At 43.2% G+C, this 19,258-nt stretch overlaps 1 protein-coding gene across 1 annotated transcript in view; it reads right to left on the bottom strand.

The window, feature by feature from the left end:
• The window catches only part of MPP4 (membrane palmitoylated protein 4), a 45,333-nt gene extending 26,703 nt beyond the window's left edge, over positions 1-18,630 (bottom strand). Inside the window, exons 1-7 of the mRNA XM_035008343.1 lie at positions 18,594-18,630; positions 7,651-7,877; positions 5,289-5,369; positions 4,008-4,139; positions 2,883-2,964; positions 1,645-1,730; positions 68-139 (exon numbers count right to left, since the gene is read on the bottom strand). Of these exons, the coding sequence (XP_034864234.1) occupies positions 68-139; positions 1,645-1,730; positions 2,883-2,964; positions 4,008-4,139; positions 5,289-5,369; positions 7,651-7,877; positions 18,594-18,630 (717 nt within the window). The remainder of the gene's footprint in view (positions 1-67; positions 140-1,644; positions 1,731-2,882; positions 2,965-4,007; positions 4,140-5,288; positions 5,370-7,650; positions 7,878-18,593) is intronic.
• Positions 18,631-19,258: the final 628 nt, after the last annotated feature.

Here is a 19,258-nt window from a genome sequence, read left to right as displayed (position 1 = left end):
TTAAGTCACTCTCATTGTTACTTGAGAATTTACTATGTGTGATTATGAAGGCTCAGTACTTTCTTACCATCGTCTGGCTATTAACAGGAGGGGCAGAAACTGGAACCACCTTGAACATTATTGTGCCGCGAGACATGGCCTAGAAAATATCAAAGGGGAGGGGATAACAAGTCACAGGATTCACTGGATTATTGGGGTTCAGCAGAAGGAGTTACAACACAGTGTGGCCAGCTTTAAGGGGGACGTCCCCCACAGGGATTTTTACAAGAGTTCAACAGCTAAATATCACCATGCAGAAGTGGAAATTAGGAAGAAATGCAGCTCAGCTTCTGCTCGGCTGTGGGGCTCCAGAGTCCCTGGCCTGCTGAGCCCCACCCTGAGGCCCAGCCTCTCCCAGGAACACTCCAACCTGCAACCTTCTTCAGGAAGGTCTTCTTCCTACAGATGCTGGGGAAGGAGATGAGATCTTGATCTGACTTGCCTTCCTCAAACCTCAGTCAGTAATTACTTCCTGAGCCCCTCTTCCTGCACCAGGCAGCCCAGTCTGATGGGGAGAAGAGGCTCCCAAGTCTTCTGAGGGGACTGACAAGTGCCAAGCTAATGGTGGGAATGGGGGCCCTCAAACATTTTGAGGAGACAGAGAATCTCTCAGCCTGATGGAGAAGGTAAGATCCTCCTGTCACATGCACTGCGAATCCAGAGATGAGCAAAACCTTGTCCTCACTCCTCGAAATTTCACAACCCCACCATCCTGGCTCTGCAGCTACCACCAAAATGGCTGAGGCAGAGCCATGTGTGCCTGCGATTGACAGAACTTCAAGCTCCATTTGCAGTGGCTTCGTGCCATGCAGCATCTTGCAGCAGGGGTCATTTGCAAATATTTCAGGGCCTGGTATACTCCTTATAATACCACCTCTCATCTCAGTCCCTGAGGCACATCTATGAAAATTTAGAGTTCCCCCCCCAAACCCAGTTTGAAAACCACTAGTCTATACAATAAATAGCCATCCACCTCAGGCCCCACACTTGGGGTGCGCATGGGGGAGAAGGCAGGGGCATGCCACTATGACTGTGATTCAGGCAAAGGTTTGAAAAGTGGGCATGGGGGCCTAGAAGAAACTATCATCTGGTCATAAATCCCCAGGTTCAACCACCAAGGTCAGTGGCAGGGCAAGCAAGGAAATCCCCCTCCCCATAGGGTAGCCTCCCGGGACATCTCTCCTACCCAGAAGCTACCTCAAGGAAGATGTTAAATAGATTTAGGCTGTATAAAAATGGTAGGGGAACAAGGGTAGTTTGCTCAGGTTCATACTCCCCTCCAAAGTCTCACTCTGCCCACCCCAGGCTCAGTTTCCAAAGAAGCAACCCAGGCAACAAGGGACTTGGGCTGGGGAAACCGGAAGCCTTCCTAAGGCCGAAAGAGCAGGTTGGCAAGAGAAGTGTCCCAGCAGAAACCAGACTGGAGTGGGAGGCTGGGGGTTGAGCTGCACAGAAGCAGAAAAGGTCTGGGGGTCCGGAGAAAGGAAGTTGCCACAAGGGACCAAATCCCCCTCATGTAACAGTGCCCACACCATGGGCCAGACAGGCTCAGGGCAGCTCCAGCATTGTACTGAGTCATCGAGAAGGCAAACAGAAGACTGTTACCAGAATATGGATCACTTGCTCAGGATCCAGTCCCTCAACTGAAACTCCATTCACTTCCACCAGTTTGTCTCCAGCATATAACAACCCTAGGCAAAAAGGAACACAAAACAAAGAAGGGCACAAGGAAATTTGCAAAAAAAAAAAAAAAAAAATAGAGGTAACTACACCAAAGATTTTTAGCAAACTCACTGACCCAAGCATGCTCTAACATTTAAAAATTTACTCTGAAATAATCCTAATCCTAATCATACAGACTGGTTATTCTAGCGTACACCAAAGCACAGAGAACTGCGTTTTTACAACTCTTCACTGGGTGTTAAGTGATGGTGATATTTTCATTTTTGCTAATCTGATGTTGCCAAATGAAAGTAACACTAAAAGTAAAGATGTCAGCGTCATGAGTAAATGATCAATGACAAAGAAAGGGGGTGGGGCATTCTTCCAAGAGGAAATGTGGAGGAACGTGGGGTCACGATCCAGCTTTGAGAAACAGGAGTATGCAGGACAGTTGTCAGGGGAGGAGATGAGATGTAGGATGATGTCACAGAATAGAAACCAAGGACGATGAAAACATCAAGACTGTTATGGTTGACGTCGAATGTGCTAGAGAAGTAAAAATAAAACTGAGGCCAAAGGAAGGGCCGAGGGACTTAGCAACTAGGAAATCCTTGGGGTCACTGCTCTAAGAATGTTGGGGTATGAAACTCATGCCAGCTCTGCAGGGCCCTGGGCAGTGACAGGGGGGACAGCAGGCACAGAAACGCAGCAGTAAAAGGAAGGACATTCTGTTGGCTGGTAGAAAGGGCAAGCAACGGGCACTTCAAGGTCGGGGTAGAGCTACGCCTGTTGAAAGCAGAAGGACCAGGGGAAGAGCAGGAGATGGGAATATAGAGCGGGCAAACCTGGACTTGCATCCTGACTCGAACTGTGCAACCTCGAGCACGTCACTTACTTGATCTCTTTGAACCTCAGTTTCTTTTTCTACAGAGTGGCATGCTGATACTTAGCTTGTTAGGTTACCACAAGAAGGTAAGCTGAGTGGATTTGAATATGGGGCTTCAGTGAAGGAAGGGAACAGGGTTTTCTGGAATATTTATTCCCTCCTTCTTAGTAACCAAGCAATGCCATGCAGAGAAGCCCTGACTGTGGTTAGGAAAGAGGGGTTTCCCTGGAAAGACTAAACAACTAAGGGTTTCCTATTTCTCTGGTCCCGTGTGTACCCTGCAGCTCCAGCTTACCACTCCTCTCAGCCAGCCCACCGTGGATGACTCTGGCCACCAGGATGTCCCCTGTCATCTCGTGGCGCTTGATGGTAGCTCCCTGGGGAGAGAGTACAGTGGAATCCCTCTTTTACCTAACATGACCATTTTCCTGGTGGCTTCCCTCAATAGAGCTCTGGTCTGGTCAGAAGAGGGTATTTTGTTGTTGTTGTTGCATTAATACATTTATTTTCTTTTTTCGAGATGTCCTTGAAGTAAGGGTCTTTTGGAATGTCATATGAACACTATGTAGATAAGCACTGAGGCACAAGAATTACTGAGCATTAAATCTGTTTATCCCTAAGTCCTACTCATTTCTTTTACTTCTTTTTTTTTATTATGTTATGTTAATCACCATACATTACATCATTAGTTTTTGGTGTAGTGTTCCATGATTCATTGTTTGTGCATAACACCCAGTGCTCCATGCAGAACGTGCCCTCTTTAATACCCATCACCAGGCTAACCCATCCGCCCCCCCTCCTCCCCTCTAGAAGAGGGTATTTATACCAGCCAGGGCCATTCATTCAACCTTGACCTACCAAAATCTCTACCCAACCACATGGATACAAAATAATATTTAGATCCTTCCAAAGATAAAGAAAGCTCTCACCATTACAACCTAATCAAAGAGACTATTCTTAGAAAATCAAATTAATGCCTCACTTAGCCTCCAATTAATAAAGAAAAAAAAACTTAGATAAATACATTGGAATTTAGTGAAATGTATGTACTTCAGAGAGCCAAATAATAAAATAAAACATGGAGCACCTGGGTGGCTCAGTCAGTTAAGCATCTGACTCTGGATTTCAGCTCAGGTCATGATCTCAGGGTCGTGAGATCAAGCCCCACTTTGGGCTCTGCACTGAGTGTGAAGCCTGCTTGGAACTCTCTCTCCCTCTCCCGCTGCCTTTCCCCTAGGACATCATGCGCTAGCCATGATCATGGATGCCCTCACATTATCTGAATGCCTCAAACTATACAAGCAAGAATATCTAACATTATATTAAATAACTACAAGAGATAATGTAGTTCACAATTAACCCTTGGTTCACAATTAGCCCTGATACCATTCTAACTGAGAAGATAAAGTGATTTCCTTACCAGGGGCTGTTGGTTTTTCACCAAACAAACAATCCTCATTGCTTCCTCACTCTCAGGGATATTGTCTGGCAATGGGGGGAGAAGGGGTTCAAAATCTTTCCGAGCCACAGTGTCATGGGCACTGAGCAAGGCCTAGGAACAGAGAAGGCAAGGTGAACAAAGGTCACACACAGGACACACCCTTCTAGAAGACGGTGAGCTAACACTCTGTAAGACAAATCGCCACCATCACCACAACAACCAACACATATGTGCTGAGCATAGCATTTTATGTGGATTAACTCAATCTTCACAATAACTCCATGAGGCAGGTATATTTATTGTCCCCATTTCATAAAGAAACGAGGCACGGAGAGGTTAAGTGATACATAATATATTCTTGCACTTCTGCTAAAATGTATTTTGTCACTTTCTCATTTCCTGCAAACCCATGTAATCCATGGTGCTCCGATAAGCTTGAACTACGGAATAACTTTTATAATATTTTCCCTAATTAAGGCAGAATGGGAGACAGTAATCAAAACATCTTGCTAGTTTAACGTGTCAGTGACTCCCAAGGGCCTATGAGGAACAGAATGAGAAAAAGTAGTTTCCTGACTTAGGGTGTGATCAAAGAGTTCCTTCTAATGGCCCATTATGTTAAATTTTTATTTCACCGGGTGGGGAAGTAGTCATTCCATAGATTGGTGGACAGAACTTCTCTGGAACTCAGAGAAAATTCTCTAGGGTTATCTTGTGAACTGAAAATTTGACTCAAATTCTATTGCTCCAAGTGCAGATATTCTCTTAAAGTTCTCATTTGTTGATAAACTGAACTCAAACTTTATAAGTACTGTGAGATAGGCTTCTGTTCTGCAATCATTCTTCAATCAAATGTCCTTCATATACTCCCTCATTGAGTTAATCATCCTTATACTATATTTTCAGAACCTCTTCACACATTTCATCCAAAACTTAAAATACTTCCAAGTTGGAAAGGAAGTATACTACCCTGATTCTCCCCCAGAATTTTAGAAGGACAATGGCTTTGCAGGGTAGACACAAGACATCATGGGAAGTTCTGGATGTCTCCTCATAAATATGGCAGGCTTGGCTCCATGGCTAACAACACAGAGCCAGTCACATCTGAGTCCCATATCTTTAAGAACAATCTGTTGGTCACCCACATACAGTAATAGAATGTCTATTCAGAAAGTACATTTCCTGTCACCCTTATTTCTTCTTGCCAACTTTGCCCACGTGCCAGATGGGCATATCTTGTCTATTTTAGCATGCACTTGCCTTAAAGTGTGGATCCTGGAGGATTTGTTTCAGCTCTTGGATCTCAGGGGATTTAGGAGTTTCACATAATATCCCCACTACCTGGTTGGTGAAAAGCAGACATTGTAAAATTTTTAAAAATCTTCATCGCCTAGTTAACATCACCTGAGCTGGATAACAGATACACTGACTAGCATGATATTGACCAAAGAAAACTGTTATTGAAACCTTCTTTTATATCTTTAAAGTCAGGGCCTAGGATCTTTCCTCACTCATTCAACTTTACTACAGCAGGTAGAATCCAAGATGTGGGGTAGGTCTAACACCCAGTGCCTCCATCCTGGCATACCAGAGGCTTGGAGGAGGAAATAACATAATTTTGTAATATATGTTCCAAGGCAATTTCCCTCTAGTGGTGCTAAAACAACTGTTAATGTGAATCTTTATGGGCAGATTAAGGTGTCAGAGTTCTCCAGGTACAGACTCAAATGCCTGGAGAACTCAGGTAGCTTAATCCCATGGGATGCTCCATTCGTCGTGTGGAAAATGGGAGTAGTAATTTGTGTTTTAGGACTTATTATTTGGTTACCAATTTTAATATTTATTGCAATAAAAAAGTGTTAAACATTCTAATTCTGATCTCCTTTCTGTTTGAGTGTAGACCTGCTTTCTGAGAGGACATAAGACCTTTCAAGACTTTACTGAGCCGCATGAGACCCCAGCAGTCAAGCCTCATTACCTACAGTCAAATGAAAACAAGTAGTTTACTAAGCTTTACCTCCATTCCCTAGGATTACAACTGAATAAAATATGTATGTATTTTCCTGGGGACAACTGAGAACAATTTGAATCGTTGATTACTGGAACTGAGGGTACAGTTTTTTCTTCCTTTTTTTTCTATTTCTTTTAATATGGTTTGGACAATAAATAATAATAAAATGGATTACACTTATTTATCCATTCAAGAAATATCTATTGAGTATCTACTACATGCTAGGCACTGTTTTTAGTGATACAAATACAGTGGCAGACAAAAATCCCCATTCTAAAAAAAAAAATCCCTATTTTTACTTGATGAAGAGAATTAAGAAGATAAATAAAACAGGAAGGTGGACAGGGAGTGCTCTGAGGGGTTGAAATTTTAGATCAGGTGACCAGAGAAAGCCTTAGTGAGAAGGTGACATTTGGGTGGAGACCAGGAGAAGAGGAAGCAAATCATGTGGCTATAGAGGCAAGACCATTGCTAACATATGGAATAGCAAGTGCAAAGGGCCTGTGGCAGGAGCATGTCTGGTTCACACAACAACAAGGGGTTATCTGACTGGGGGCACCTGGGTGGCTCAGTCGTTAAGCGTCTGCATTCAGCTCAGGTCATGATCCCAGGGTCCTGGGATTGAGCCCCACATCGGGCTCCCTGCTCAGCCGGGAGCCTGCTTCTCCCTCTCCCACTCTCCCAGCTTGTGTTCCCTCTCTCACTGTGTCTCTCTCTGTCAAATAAATAAATAAAATCTTTAAAAAAAAAAGGGGGGGGTGGTTATCTGACTGGAGCAGAGTGAACAAGGGCTAGAGTGGTGAGTGTTAAGTCAAAGAGGGAACGGGCACATTATGTTTGGCTATCTAAGAACTATGATGTGTACCCTGAAATGGGAAGTCATTGGAAGGGTTTGAGCAGAGAAGCGACATGATTTGACACACGCTTCAAGAGGATCTCTTCAAGGGTAGAAGCAGGAGACCAGGTAGGAGGCTATATTGCAAATATCTGTATACGAGATGATGATGGTTTCTATTAGGTGGCAGAGTGGAAGTGATAAGATTCTGGATATATTTTGAAACAGGAGCTGACAGGATCTGTTGTCAGATTGGGTGCGAGGTATGAGAGAAGGAGAAAGTCACAGATAACCAAAGAGTTTGGTCTGAGTGCTGCAAGAACAAAGATGTCCTTACTCAGATGAAAAAGGCTGGGAGGGAAGTGGCTTTGGGTGTGGGGAAGATCAGGAGCTCGTGGGACATGTTGTTTGAGTGGTCCATTAAGTATGCATCTAAGTACGATGGAGAGGAGGCAGTTGGATATGTCTGGAGTCTGGAGTTCAGGCGAAGAGCCCAGCTAGAGATATACATTTGGGAAACATATACTATAACAACATTTACTCTCGGATTACACAGCATCAACAAAGTCTAAGGTTTAGAGAAGAAAAGAGAGAAATGGACACATGCTAAAAATGTTATTTTTTTGTTTGTTTAAATTTGAAGTGCTGACCAATTTTCTTCCTTCTATTAAAGCTCAATTAGAAACACATGAGATGTGTAATCATCAATCCAACTTTGCCATTAGATCGTTTAATTCATTAAAGCCCACTATTCTGTGGATTAAAAACCACCTTACCTCACAGGATAATGTCTGTGCATGAGTTGTGGCAGGAACGAGTTTCTTTTCTTTAAATTCCTGGAGACAATCATAAATCTGCAGAGGAGCAACGGTGGGAGAATGACATATTGAATACACGACTATTAATATCTGGGGTTGAAAGCCCTGCGAGGGGACAGCCAGGCCGGGCCATAGCGCCAGCAGCTGAGCGGCTGGTATGCTGGCCTTTTCGAAGGTGTCTGTCGCTGTCCAACAGAAACGGGCTCACGTGAGGTGGCTCCTATCCTCCAGTGGCTTGGTTATTGGCTGCCACTGGAAATTGATCTTCCCCAGCCAACATCATTGATAAAAGGAAATTCAAAGGTTTCCTCTTGTTAAATTAACAAGTGGGCTTTCCAGGGTTGAGACCAATAGGGATTTGGAGCCAGAGACCTGTAGGAACCTCTGTGCTGGGCAAAGGCCAGGGCATGCGCTGTGTGGCTCGGGTTCCGCAGAGGATCTGAACAAGAGGCCAGGCACACTACTCATGCTGATTGTACTCTTATCTGTTTGTTCCCTTTTCCTCCCTTAATCCTCCAAGAAAGGTTCATTTACAAAAATTTCAACTTCGGGGCCCCTGGCTGGCTCAGTCGGTTAAGCATCTGCCTTCGGCTCAGGTCATGATCCCGGGGTCCTGGGATCGAGTCCCGCATCAGGCTCCCTGCTTAGTGGGGAGTCTGCTTCTCCTTCTCCCTCTGCTCTCTCTCACTTGTTTTCTCTCTCTCTCTCTCTGTCAAATAAATAAATAAAATCTTTAAAAAAAATTTCAACTTCATCTCTGCTGACCTGAGGAATTTTTTCCGAACTGGGATCTGGAGTTGGCTGAGGACACCAAGGCGTGCCTAGCTCTGCAGTACAGCCCTTCTTATTTTAGGGATCTACTTTCTCTCACAGATGGAGGGATGAGGCCCAAAAGGCCAGGTAGGCCCAGCCTTCCTCCATCCAGATCTGAGATGACAGTGCTTCCTTGGGCCACCTCTGAGCCAGTGCTCAGGTTGGCCTGGAAGTGATAAGGCAGATGAATTGAGGCAGGGCTTGTAGGGGGACACACAGCCTGCACAGGTGAACAAGGGAATCCCCTTAGTGACCGGAGGACTGTTTCAGCCAATCCCAGGAGAAAAACATGCCTGAGAGGAATTGGGTGGGGCTTTTTCTCCCCAGCTTTCTTGAGATGTAATTGACAGATAACATTGTGTGAATTTAGGGTGCACAGCATGTTGGTTTGATATATGTATGTACTGCAAACGGAGTACCCCAATAAGTTAACATCTCCATCACCTCACATAATTACGACTGGGTGTGTGTGAGAGAGCGTTTAAGATCTACTCTCTTAGCAACTTTCAAGTACATAATACAGTATTATTAACTATAGTCATCATGCTGTACATTACATCCCTAGAAGTGATTCTTCTCATAACCAGTGCTTGGACCCTTTGACCAACATCTCCCCATTTCCCCCAGCCCCAGCCCCTAGTCTAGGTTTTTATGAGCTGTGCTTTTTTAGATTCCACATACAAGTGAAAACATATGATACTTGTCTTTCTGTGTCTTATTTCACTTAGCATGATGTCCATCCATATTGTCGCAAAAGGGAGGATTTCTTTCTTTTTATGGCTGAATACTATCCCATTGTATATTTCACCTCTGGGTATGTATTCAAAGGAAATGAAATCATGAGCTCAAAGAGGTATCTGCACCCCCATGTTCACCGTGGCTCTGTTCGCAGTAGTCATGACATGGAACCAACCTAAGTGTCCAGCAGTAGATGAATAGATGAAGAAATGAGTTTTAAAACAACTGCTGTGAGGAGTACCTCTTTGTTCATGCTAAAGATGTTGTCACTTCCTCTTATTTTTTTTTTTTAAAGATTTTATTTATTTATTTGACAGAGAGAGACACACAGAGAAGGAACACAAGCAGCAATGGTGGGAGAGGGAGAAGCAGGCTCCCAATGCGGGGCTCGATCTCAGGACCCTGGGATCATGACCTGAGCCGAAGGCGGACGCTTAATGACTGAGCCACCCAGGCACCCCACCGCTTTCTCTTATTTTGAAGAATGTATTAACATGCATCAAAAGATTGACCACATTTCACACTTAGCAGAAGGAAACACCTACATCCCCAAAAAATAACTTTAAAAGAATCTTTCTTAAAAATAGTATTTGAGGAGGAGGAAAAAAGCTGGAGGAGGAATAGGGGACCCTATTCCAACCGGTCCCCTGAATTGAGCTGGGTATCTACCAGACCATTCTGAACACCCACAAAATCAGCCTGAGATGTAAGAAGATATATTTGGACCTCTACAAGCAGAATATCTCCTGCAGTTGGTCTCGAGGTACAAAGCAGGCAGCCATGATTCTGCGGGCAGATATCAGAAGATAAACTGAAGGGGGAGGGAGTTTCCGAGAACTTGTGCCAGGAAGGTGAGATAACACCGGAGTGCAAAAACCTCCTGCGCTGGGGACCGGGCAGACTCGCAGACCGGTAGTGGCAGGGAAAGGATTTTAGTCCAGCCCCCCGGATGGGATCCAGGAGCTGCAGGGGCACAAATACAAACTGGGGGCGGCTGGCGGTTTTAGAAGCACAAAGGGCAGAGATGTGCCTGGCCCTGGGAGTGAGGGCTTGGAGTGCTGCTGTGGGGCGCACAACCCAGGACACTGAGGTTTTTTAGCAGCACAGACAGAAAGGGAGACCTATGTGGCCTGGAGAGCTCAGTGAAGAGCAGACTGCGGTCTCTCTGCTCTGAGACAGAGGTTTGGATACGGTCACTTGTGCTGACTCTCGGAAGAGACGCGGAAAACACCAGGGAAAGCTGCCAGAGAACAAAAGCCCCCAAAAAACAGTTTTCACAGAGCCCATCCCACCCCCCCCCCCCACAGAGGGCAGGGCAACTCTGCCCAAACACGGTTGCCTGAGTAACAGCACGGCAGGCCCCTCCCCCAGAAGACAGGCTGGGGGAACAAGAGGCCAACAACCCTTTTTTTAGTATATGTGCTGCCGAAGCGAGCACGAGGCCAACAACCCTAAGATCCCTATAAAACAGGTGCATCTTGCTTGGGTTGTGGTCAATAATTTGGACTCTGTACATTCCCTCAACCACCCCTCAACAGAATGACTAAGAGGAGGAACCCCCAACAAAGAAAAGAATCAGAGACTGTGGCCTCTGCCACAGACCTAATGGATATGGATATAAGCAAGATGTCAGAAAGAGACTTCAGAGTAACAAATATGAAGTCGATATCTAGGCTTAAGAAAAATATTAATGACAGTATAGAATCTCTAAGGGCAGAAATGAGATCTAATGAGGCTGAACTTAAAAATACTATGAATGAAATGCAGTCTAAACTGGATACTCTGACTGCTAGGGTAAATGAGGCAGAAGAACGAATTAGTGAGCTAGAGGAAACCAAGGCAGCATGGGAAAAACAGATTAAAGCCCAAGGGATCAAATTGAGAGAGATTAATGACTCAGAGAAACATTCCAATATCAGAATTATTGGTATCCCTTGGGGGTGGGGGGAGAGAGAGAAGTCTAGAAGATATATTTGAGCAAATCATAGCTAAGAACGTCCCTAATCTGGGGAAGGAAACAAGCATTCGTGTCCAAGAGGCAGAGAGGATCCCTCCCAAGATCAACAAGAGCAGACTGACACCATGACATATAATAGTACAATTCACAAATCTTAGATCCAAGGAAACAAGCTTGAAAGCAGCGAGGGGGAAGAGATTTCTTACGTACAGAGGGAGGAACATCAGAATAACGTCAGACCTGTCCACAGAGACCTGGAAAGCCAGAAAGGGCTGACAAGACATAATCAGGGTACTAAATGAGAAGAACATGCAGCCAAGAATACTTTATCTGGCAAGGCTGTCGTTCAGAATGGATGGAGAGACAAGGAGCTTCCAAGACCAGCAGAAACTGAAAGAATATGTGACCACCAATCCAGCCCTGCAAGAAATATTAAGGGGGGTTCTATAAAAGGAGAAAGGCCCCAAAAGTGATATAGAACAGAACTTTACAGAGACAATCTATAGAAACAAGGACTTCACAGACAACATGATGACAATAAAATCATATCTTTCAATAATCACTCTCAACGTGAACAGCCTAAATGCTCCCATGAAACGGCACAGGGTTGTAGACCAGATAAAGAGACAGGACCCATCCATATGCTGTCTACAAGAGACCCATTTTGAACCTAAAGATACATCCAGACTGAAAGTGAGGGGATGGAGAACCATTTTTCATGCCAACGGATCTCAAAAGAAAGCTGGGGTAACAATTCTCATATCAGACAAATTAGATTTTAAGCTAAAGATGGTAGTAAGAGATCCAGAGGGACACTATATCATTCTTAAAGGGTCTATCCAACAAGAAGATCTAACAATTGTAAATATCTATGTCCCCAACATGGTAGCAGCCAACTACATAAGCCAACTCTTAACCAAAATAAAGAGACATATTGATAATAATACGTTAATAGTAGGAGACCGCAACACTCCACTCTCAGCAATAGACAGATCATCTAAGCAAAAAATCAACAAAGAAACAAAAGCTTTGAATGACACACTGGACTAGATGGACCTCATAGATATATACAGAACATTCCACCCTAGAACAACAGAATACTCATCCTTCTCGAGCACACATGGAACTTTCTCCAGAATAGACCACATACTGGGTCACAAATCAGGTCTCAACTGATACCAAAAGACAGATTATTTCCTGCATATTCTCAGACCACAATGCTTTGAAACTGGAACTCAATCACAAGAAAAAATTTGGAAGAAATTTAAACACTTGGAAGCTAAAGACCATCCTGCTTAAGAATATCTGGGTCAACCAGGAAATCAAAGAGGAACTTAAACAATTCATGGAAACCAATGAGAATGAAAACACATCAGTCTAAAACCTATGGAATACTGCAAAGGTGGTCCTAAGGGGGAAATACATAGCCATCCAAGCCTCACTCAAAAAAATAGAAAAAGCCCGAATACACAAACTAACTTTACACCTTAAAGAACTGGAGAAAGACAACAAATAAAGTCTAAGCTACGCAGGAGAAGAGAAATAATTAAGATTAGAGCAGAAATCAATGAATTAGAAACCAGAAACACAGTAGAGCAGATCAACGAAACTAGAAGCTGGTTCTTTGAAAGAATTAATAAGACCGATAAAACACTGGCCAGACTTATCCAAAAGAAAAGAGAAATGACCCAAATTAATAAAATTATGAATGAAAGGGGAGAGATCACGACCAACACCAAGGAAATAGAAACAATTATTAGAAATTATTATCAACAAATATATGCCAATAAATTGAGCAACCTGGAAGAAATGGATGCCTTCCCAGAAACCTATAAACTACCAAGACTGACACAGGAAGAAACTGACAACCTGAATAGACCAATAACCAGTAACGAAATTGAAGCATCGGTCAAAAACCTCCCCAAAAACAAAAGTCCAGAGCCTGATGGATTCCCAGGGGAATTCTACCAAACATTCAAAGAAGAAATAATACCTATTCTCCTGAAGCTATTTCAAAAAATAGAAACAGAAGGAAAGCTCCGGACTCATTCTATGAGGCCAGCATTACCTTAATCCCCAAACCAGGCAAAGACCCCATCAAAAAGGAGAATTACACACCAATATTCTGATGAATATGGATGCCAAATTCTCAACAAGATCCTAGCTGATAGGATCCAACAGTCATGACCAGGTCAAATTCTCTCTCTTCACAGATGACATTTTACTTTATGTGGAAAATCCAAAAGACTCAACCCCAAAATAGCTAGAACTCCTACAGGAATTCAGCAAAATGGCAGGATATGAAATCAATGCACAGGAATCAGTTGCATTTCTATACACTAACAATGAAACAGAAGAAAGAGAAATTAAGGAATCTATCCCATTTACAATTGCACCAAAAACCATAAGATAGCTTGGAATAAACCTAACCAAAGAGGTAAGGATCTATACTCTATAAACTACAGAACACTCATGAAAGAAATTGAAGAAGACACAAAAAGATGGAAAAACATTCCATGCTCATGGATCGGAAGAATAAATGTTAAAATGCCTATGCTGCCCAGGGCAATCTACACTTTCAATGCCATCCCAATCAAAATACCAATGGCATTTTTCAAAGTGCTGGAACAAACAATCCTAAAATTTGTATGGAACCAGAAAAGACCTCGAATCACCAAGGAAATGTTGAAAAAGAAAAACAAAGCTGGGGGCATCACGTTGCCTGATTTCAAGTTATATTACAAAGATGTGATCACCAAGACACCAAGACTGGTACAAAAATAGACACACAGATCAAGGGAACAGAATAGAGAGCCCAGATATGGACCCTCAACTCTATGGTCAACTCATCTTTGACAAAGCAGGAAAAAAGACAGTCTCTTCAATAAATGGTGCTGGGAAAATTGGACAGCTATATACAGAAGAATGAAATTCGACCATTCTCTTACACCATGCACAAAGATAAACTCTAAATGGATGAAAGACCTCAATGTGAGACAGGAATCCATCAAAATCCTAGAGGAGAACATAGGCGGTAACCTCTTCAACATCAGCCGTAGCAACTTCTTTTAAGACACGTGTCCAGAGGCAAGAGAAACAAAAGCGAAAATGAAATTTTGGGACTTCATCAAGATAAGAAGCTTTTGCAAGCAAAGGAAACAGTCAACAAAACAAAGAGGCAACCCACAGAATGGGAGAAGATATTTGCAAATGACACTACAGATAAAGGGCGGGTATCCAAGATCTATAAAGGATTTTTCAAACTCAACACCCAAAAAACAAATAATCAAGTCAAAAAATGGGCAGAAGACATGAACAGACACTTCTCCAAAGAAGACATACAAATGGCTAACAGACACATGAAAAAAATATTCAACATCATTAGCCATCAGGGAAATTCAAATCAAAACCACATTGAGATACCACCTTACACCAGTTAGGATGGCAAAAATTGACAAGGCGGGAAACAACAAATGTTGGAGAGGATGTGGAGAAGGGGAAACCCTCTTACACTGTTGGTGGGAATGCAAGTTGGTACAACCACTTTGGAAAACAGTGTGGAGGTTCCTCAAAAAGTTAAAAATAGAGCTACCCTATGCACTACTGGGTATTTACCCCAAAGACACAGATGTAGTGAAAAGAAGGGCCATGTGCACCCCAATGTTCATAGCAGCAATGTCCACAATAGCCAAACTGTGGAAAGAGCCGAGATGCCCTTCAACAGATGAATGGATAAAGAAGATGTGGTCCATATATACAATGGAATATTACTCAGCCATCAGAAAGGATGAATACCCAACTTTTACATCAACATGGATGGGACTGGAGGAGATTATGCTAAGTGAAATAAGTCAAGCAGAGAAAGTCAATTATCATATGGTTTCACTTATATGTGGAACATAAGGAAGAGCATGGAGGACATTAGGAAAAGGAAGGGAAAAATGAAGGAGGGAAATCAGAGGGGGAGATGAATCATGAGAGACTGAAACTGAGGGTTTCAGAGGGCAGGGAGGTGGGGGGATGGGTTAGCTCGGTGATGGTATTAAGGAGGGCACGTATTACATGGAGCACCGGTGTTATATGCAAACAATGAATCATGGAACACTACGTCAAAAACTAATGATGTAATGTATGGTGACTAACATAACATAATAAAAAAAAAAAGAATGAGTAACAAAAGGATTAAAAGTAGTCAATTGAAAAAAAAGCATTTGAACAAAATTATAATCAGATAGTAGATGCTATTGTACAGTGCATGAAATTTTAGCCAAATTTTTAAAAAAGAAATTTTCAGGATAAGAAAAATTTAAGATACCTAAACAGAACTGTAGATATCTTATTTCCTGATTTTAAGAAACAAAGAGGAATATTTTTTTAAAGATTTATTTATTTGAGAGAGTGGGGGGAGGGGCAGAGGGTGAGACTCTCCAACAGACTCCCTGCTGAGCTGGGAGCCCAAGGTGGGGCTCAGTCCCACAACCCATGAGATCACGACCTGAGCCAAAACCAAGAGTTAGATGCTCAACCGACTGAGCCACCCAGATGCCCCAAAAAGGAACAATTTTTTTTAAAGCATTTTATTTGTCCTGAGTTTTAGCCTCAAGGACAAAAGGTTGTAGACAGATGCTAAGGGTGCTGTTGATGGCCATTTGTGGTGGCCACTTTGTGATCCCAGGGTCCTCTGGAAGAAAAGGAACTGGGGGAGAAAAGAGAAACTGCCATATACTTTCCCACCTAAATTCATCCTTTGTAAGCTAAGAGGTTTGTGTAGCTCTTCTCTGAGAATTGCTTTGATACTGTGATTTATATAAGAATTATATATTTGGTCCTGATTCTGGCTCAGAGCTCTTAAAACCCTTGGAATTTCCTAAGTGAGGAAAGTGACAAAGATGCCTTTTTTTATGTTAATGAGGTGATTTCTGGAATGCACCTAAGATTAAGGGCAGGTTGCCAGGAGAACCAACCATGTAATTAGACTGTTGGAATTTTCAGTCCACCCCCTACCCCCACCTCCACCTCCGGGGAACAGAGAAGGGGTTGAAGGTTGAATCAATCCCCATTGACTAATGACTTAATCACCTGTGCTTACGTAATGAAGCCTCCAGAAAAGCCCCAAAGGACTGGGTTTGTTAGAATTTCTGGTTTGGTGACCTTGTGGAAATCTAGGGGAGAGTGGAGGGGGCATGGAAGCTCTGCACCCCTTCCCACATGCCTTGCCATCTTTATTTCTTCCATTTGGCTGTTCCTGAGTAATATCCTTTTATAATAAACTGGTAATCTAGCAAGTAAAATGTTTCTCTGAGTCTGTGGGCTGTAGCAAATTAATCACACCCAAGGAGGAGGTCTAGGGAACCTCTGATTTATAGACAGTTGGTCAGAAGTACAGGTAACAGCCTGGGCTTGTGACTGGCGTCTGACATGGGGGGAGGGGGCAGCAGTCCTGGGAGACCGAGCCCTTACCCTATGGGATCTGATGCTATGTCCGGATAGTGTCAGAATTGAGATGAATTACAGACATCCCCTAGTACCCCCACACCCATGTCGGAAATTCTCAGAACACACCAAAGAATTGCCTTCTAAGAACTTTTACCAAGTTGAAATCTCCTGCCACCTGACCAATGAGTGAGTGGCACAGTTGGGTGAGCAGTTTTCAGCTCCCACAGTAAGCAGAGGCCTCCAGGTAATGGGGTGCACACCTTTAGCAGAGCCTGCAGCCATGGGGAATGGAGAAGATCATATAGGAGACACACTCCGTTCACATCTCGGCTGTAGAACAGATTCAGCTCTCGCAGCACAAGCCTCAGGATCTGGGAGAGACCTGGAAAAGGGAGAGGGCAGAGGTGGAGTGGCCGGTGGAGGTGAAGAAAGGCAGGTGTGAGTGTGAAAGACAACTCAGACTCCTGGGATGGGTCACAGGGGCTCCTGAGGAATGAGATGACGCTGGATTTAAGGCCAAAAGCTCTGGTTCTATCACTGTGTGAACTTCAGAAAGTCATCCAACTCTCTGAAACCCAGTTTCCTTGTGGCAAAATAATATGCTATCCTTCCCATAGGATTGTGGCTAAATTTAGATGAAATAATAGATCATTTACAGATGTCAGATTTTATGAGAGCAATATTCTTTCCCTTCCCCCACCTTATCGGCCTTTGGTTTATTCCAAAATTATCTCGTTGTTTTCTGGATCCTCCTTCTCTAATTCAAACGTAGTCATTTGTCTTCACACTTTCTGAAAGTTTTTATTGGAAGTGTTATTGAAAAACTCTAATGGCCAGGGCACCTGGGTGGCTCAATGCGTTAAGCGTTGGACTCTTGGTTTCGGCTCAGGTCATGATCTCAGGGTCATGGATTTGAGCCTTGAGTTGGGCTCTGCCCTCAGCAAGGAGTCTGCTTGAGATGCTCTCTCCCCCTTCCTCTCCCTCTGCCCTTCCTCCTGCTTGTGCCCTCTTTCTCAAATAAATAATAAATAGTCTTAAAAAGAAAAACAAAAAAAACCTGACTCTACCTGCCAATAGGTGTTTAATACAAATCTCAGGATTCCACTGATTAAAGAAACTGAACAGATTTTAATCAATGCTGGATTTTTTTACATGTTTTCATAGGCATTCTATTTGTTGTAGTGATATTTTGAATGTGAACAAGTTGTGAAGTTCTAAGTTTAAATAAAACATTGTGGGATAAGAGAAAAAAGGAGGTTCTGAACCCACTGTGCCGATTTCTTTCCTTCCTGCCTTGAAAACTGCTTAGAATCATCACTAATAGAGGTAGTAGGACACTCTGAAGTGTCCAACAAGTTCCTTAAAAGAATCACAATAAATCTATCAGAACCCCTGCCCCTAAATTTGATCTCATATCTACAGTGATGTTATAAGGCCTTTCTGATCCAGAAAGGAGTCCAGGCACTACATACCATTCTCCGGATTGGTTGCCGTAGAGGGTTTCATGTTCTCCTTGTCCAGTGGATCTGCTCCTTTGTCTGACTGTATCCTTCCTGCCCAAGCTTTCGGACGGAATTCAGCCCTGGGAGCAGACTGTAAACAGCACACAGCTCACTCCGGTCACGCCGGCCCTGCAGCTCTCACGCACTGGAATGTGTTTTCAACAGCATTTATTTGAGCAAGTCGAGCACCGTGCTACACCCAGGGACCCATATCAAACAAAACACTTGCCCTGTAGAGCTCACTCTCTAAATTAACCAGCCCTATGAGAGAGCATTACTATTTCAGGGAACACTCCTCCCACTCTCTCTCTCTCTCCCTCTCTTTTTTTTTTTTAAACAAGTGACAAACAAATATTTATTTCTCACCCAGTTAATTTTACCATCCTTCAGAGCTCAGAAGAGCCTTCCCTGGCCTGACGCCACTCAGGTGCCGTGTTCCCTCTCATTGTACCTACAGTTCTTCGTGGCACCAATCACAATGGCAAGAGGCATGGTTACATCTGAGGCATACTCTTAAAGGTTATTTTCTATGTGGCTTTGGGAAGGATTAGTTTCAAGAAACAGAAACCCAAAATAATAGTGGTTAAACAGGGTAGAAGTTTATATCTTGCTTATGTAAAAGTGTAGAGGCAGAGATAGTTCAGGGTTGGTAGGGCAGCCTTGCTCCACGAAGTGCTCAGAGAATGGGCTCCTTCCAGCTCGTTGCTCTGCCTCCCTCGGGTATGGTGTGGTTCCCATCTTCCTGCTCCAAAATGGTGGCTGGAGCTCCGGCCATCACCTCTACTTCTCAGCCAGCAAAATGAGGGTTAAGAAAATGAGGGCAAAGGGAACATGCTCACTGCTCTTTGTGGAAGTTTCACAGAAGTTGCCTTATATGATGAAAAATCACCTTATACCCTGGTATAACTTGAAAACACCTCACTGGACTTTCATGTTGCTTAAAAAAAAAACTCCGAACACCCTTATAATTAATTATCAGAGCCTAGAACCCAACTTTTCTTTACCTAAAAACACAAAGTATTTTGGCATTATTTCAACATATGTTGAATTTTCTGAAATGCTACTACCGTAATTGAGAAATGAATTTACTTTGTTTTGCTTGGACTATATCAAGTTGTTC

Source organism: Mirounga leonina, unplaced genomic scaffold (assembly GCF_011800145.1).
Source record: "Mirounga leonina isolate KUSES-001 unplaced genomic scaffold, KU_Mleo_1.0 Mir_151, whole genome shotgun sequence".
In the NCBI taxonomy this organism is placed as follows: Eukaryota; Metazoa; Chordata; class Mammalia; order Carnivora; family Phocidae; genus Mirounga; species Mirounga leonina.
This window is presented reverse-complemented; position numbering and strand designations above follow the sequence as displayed.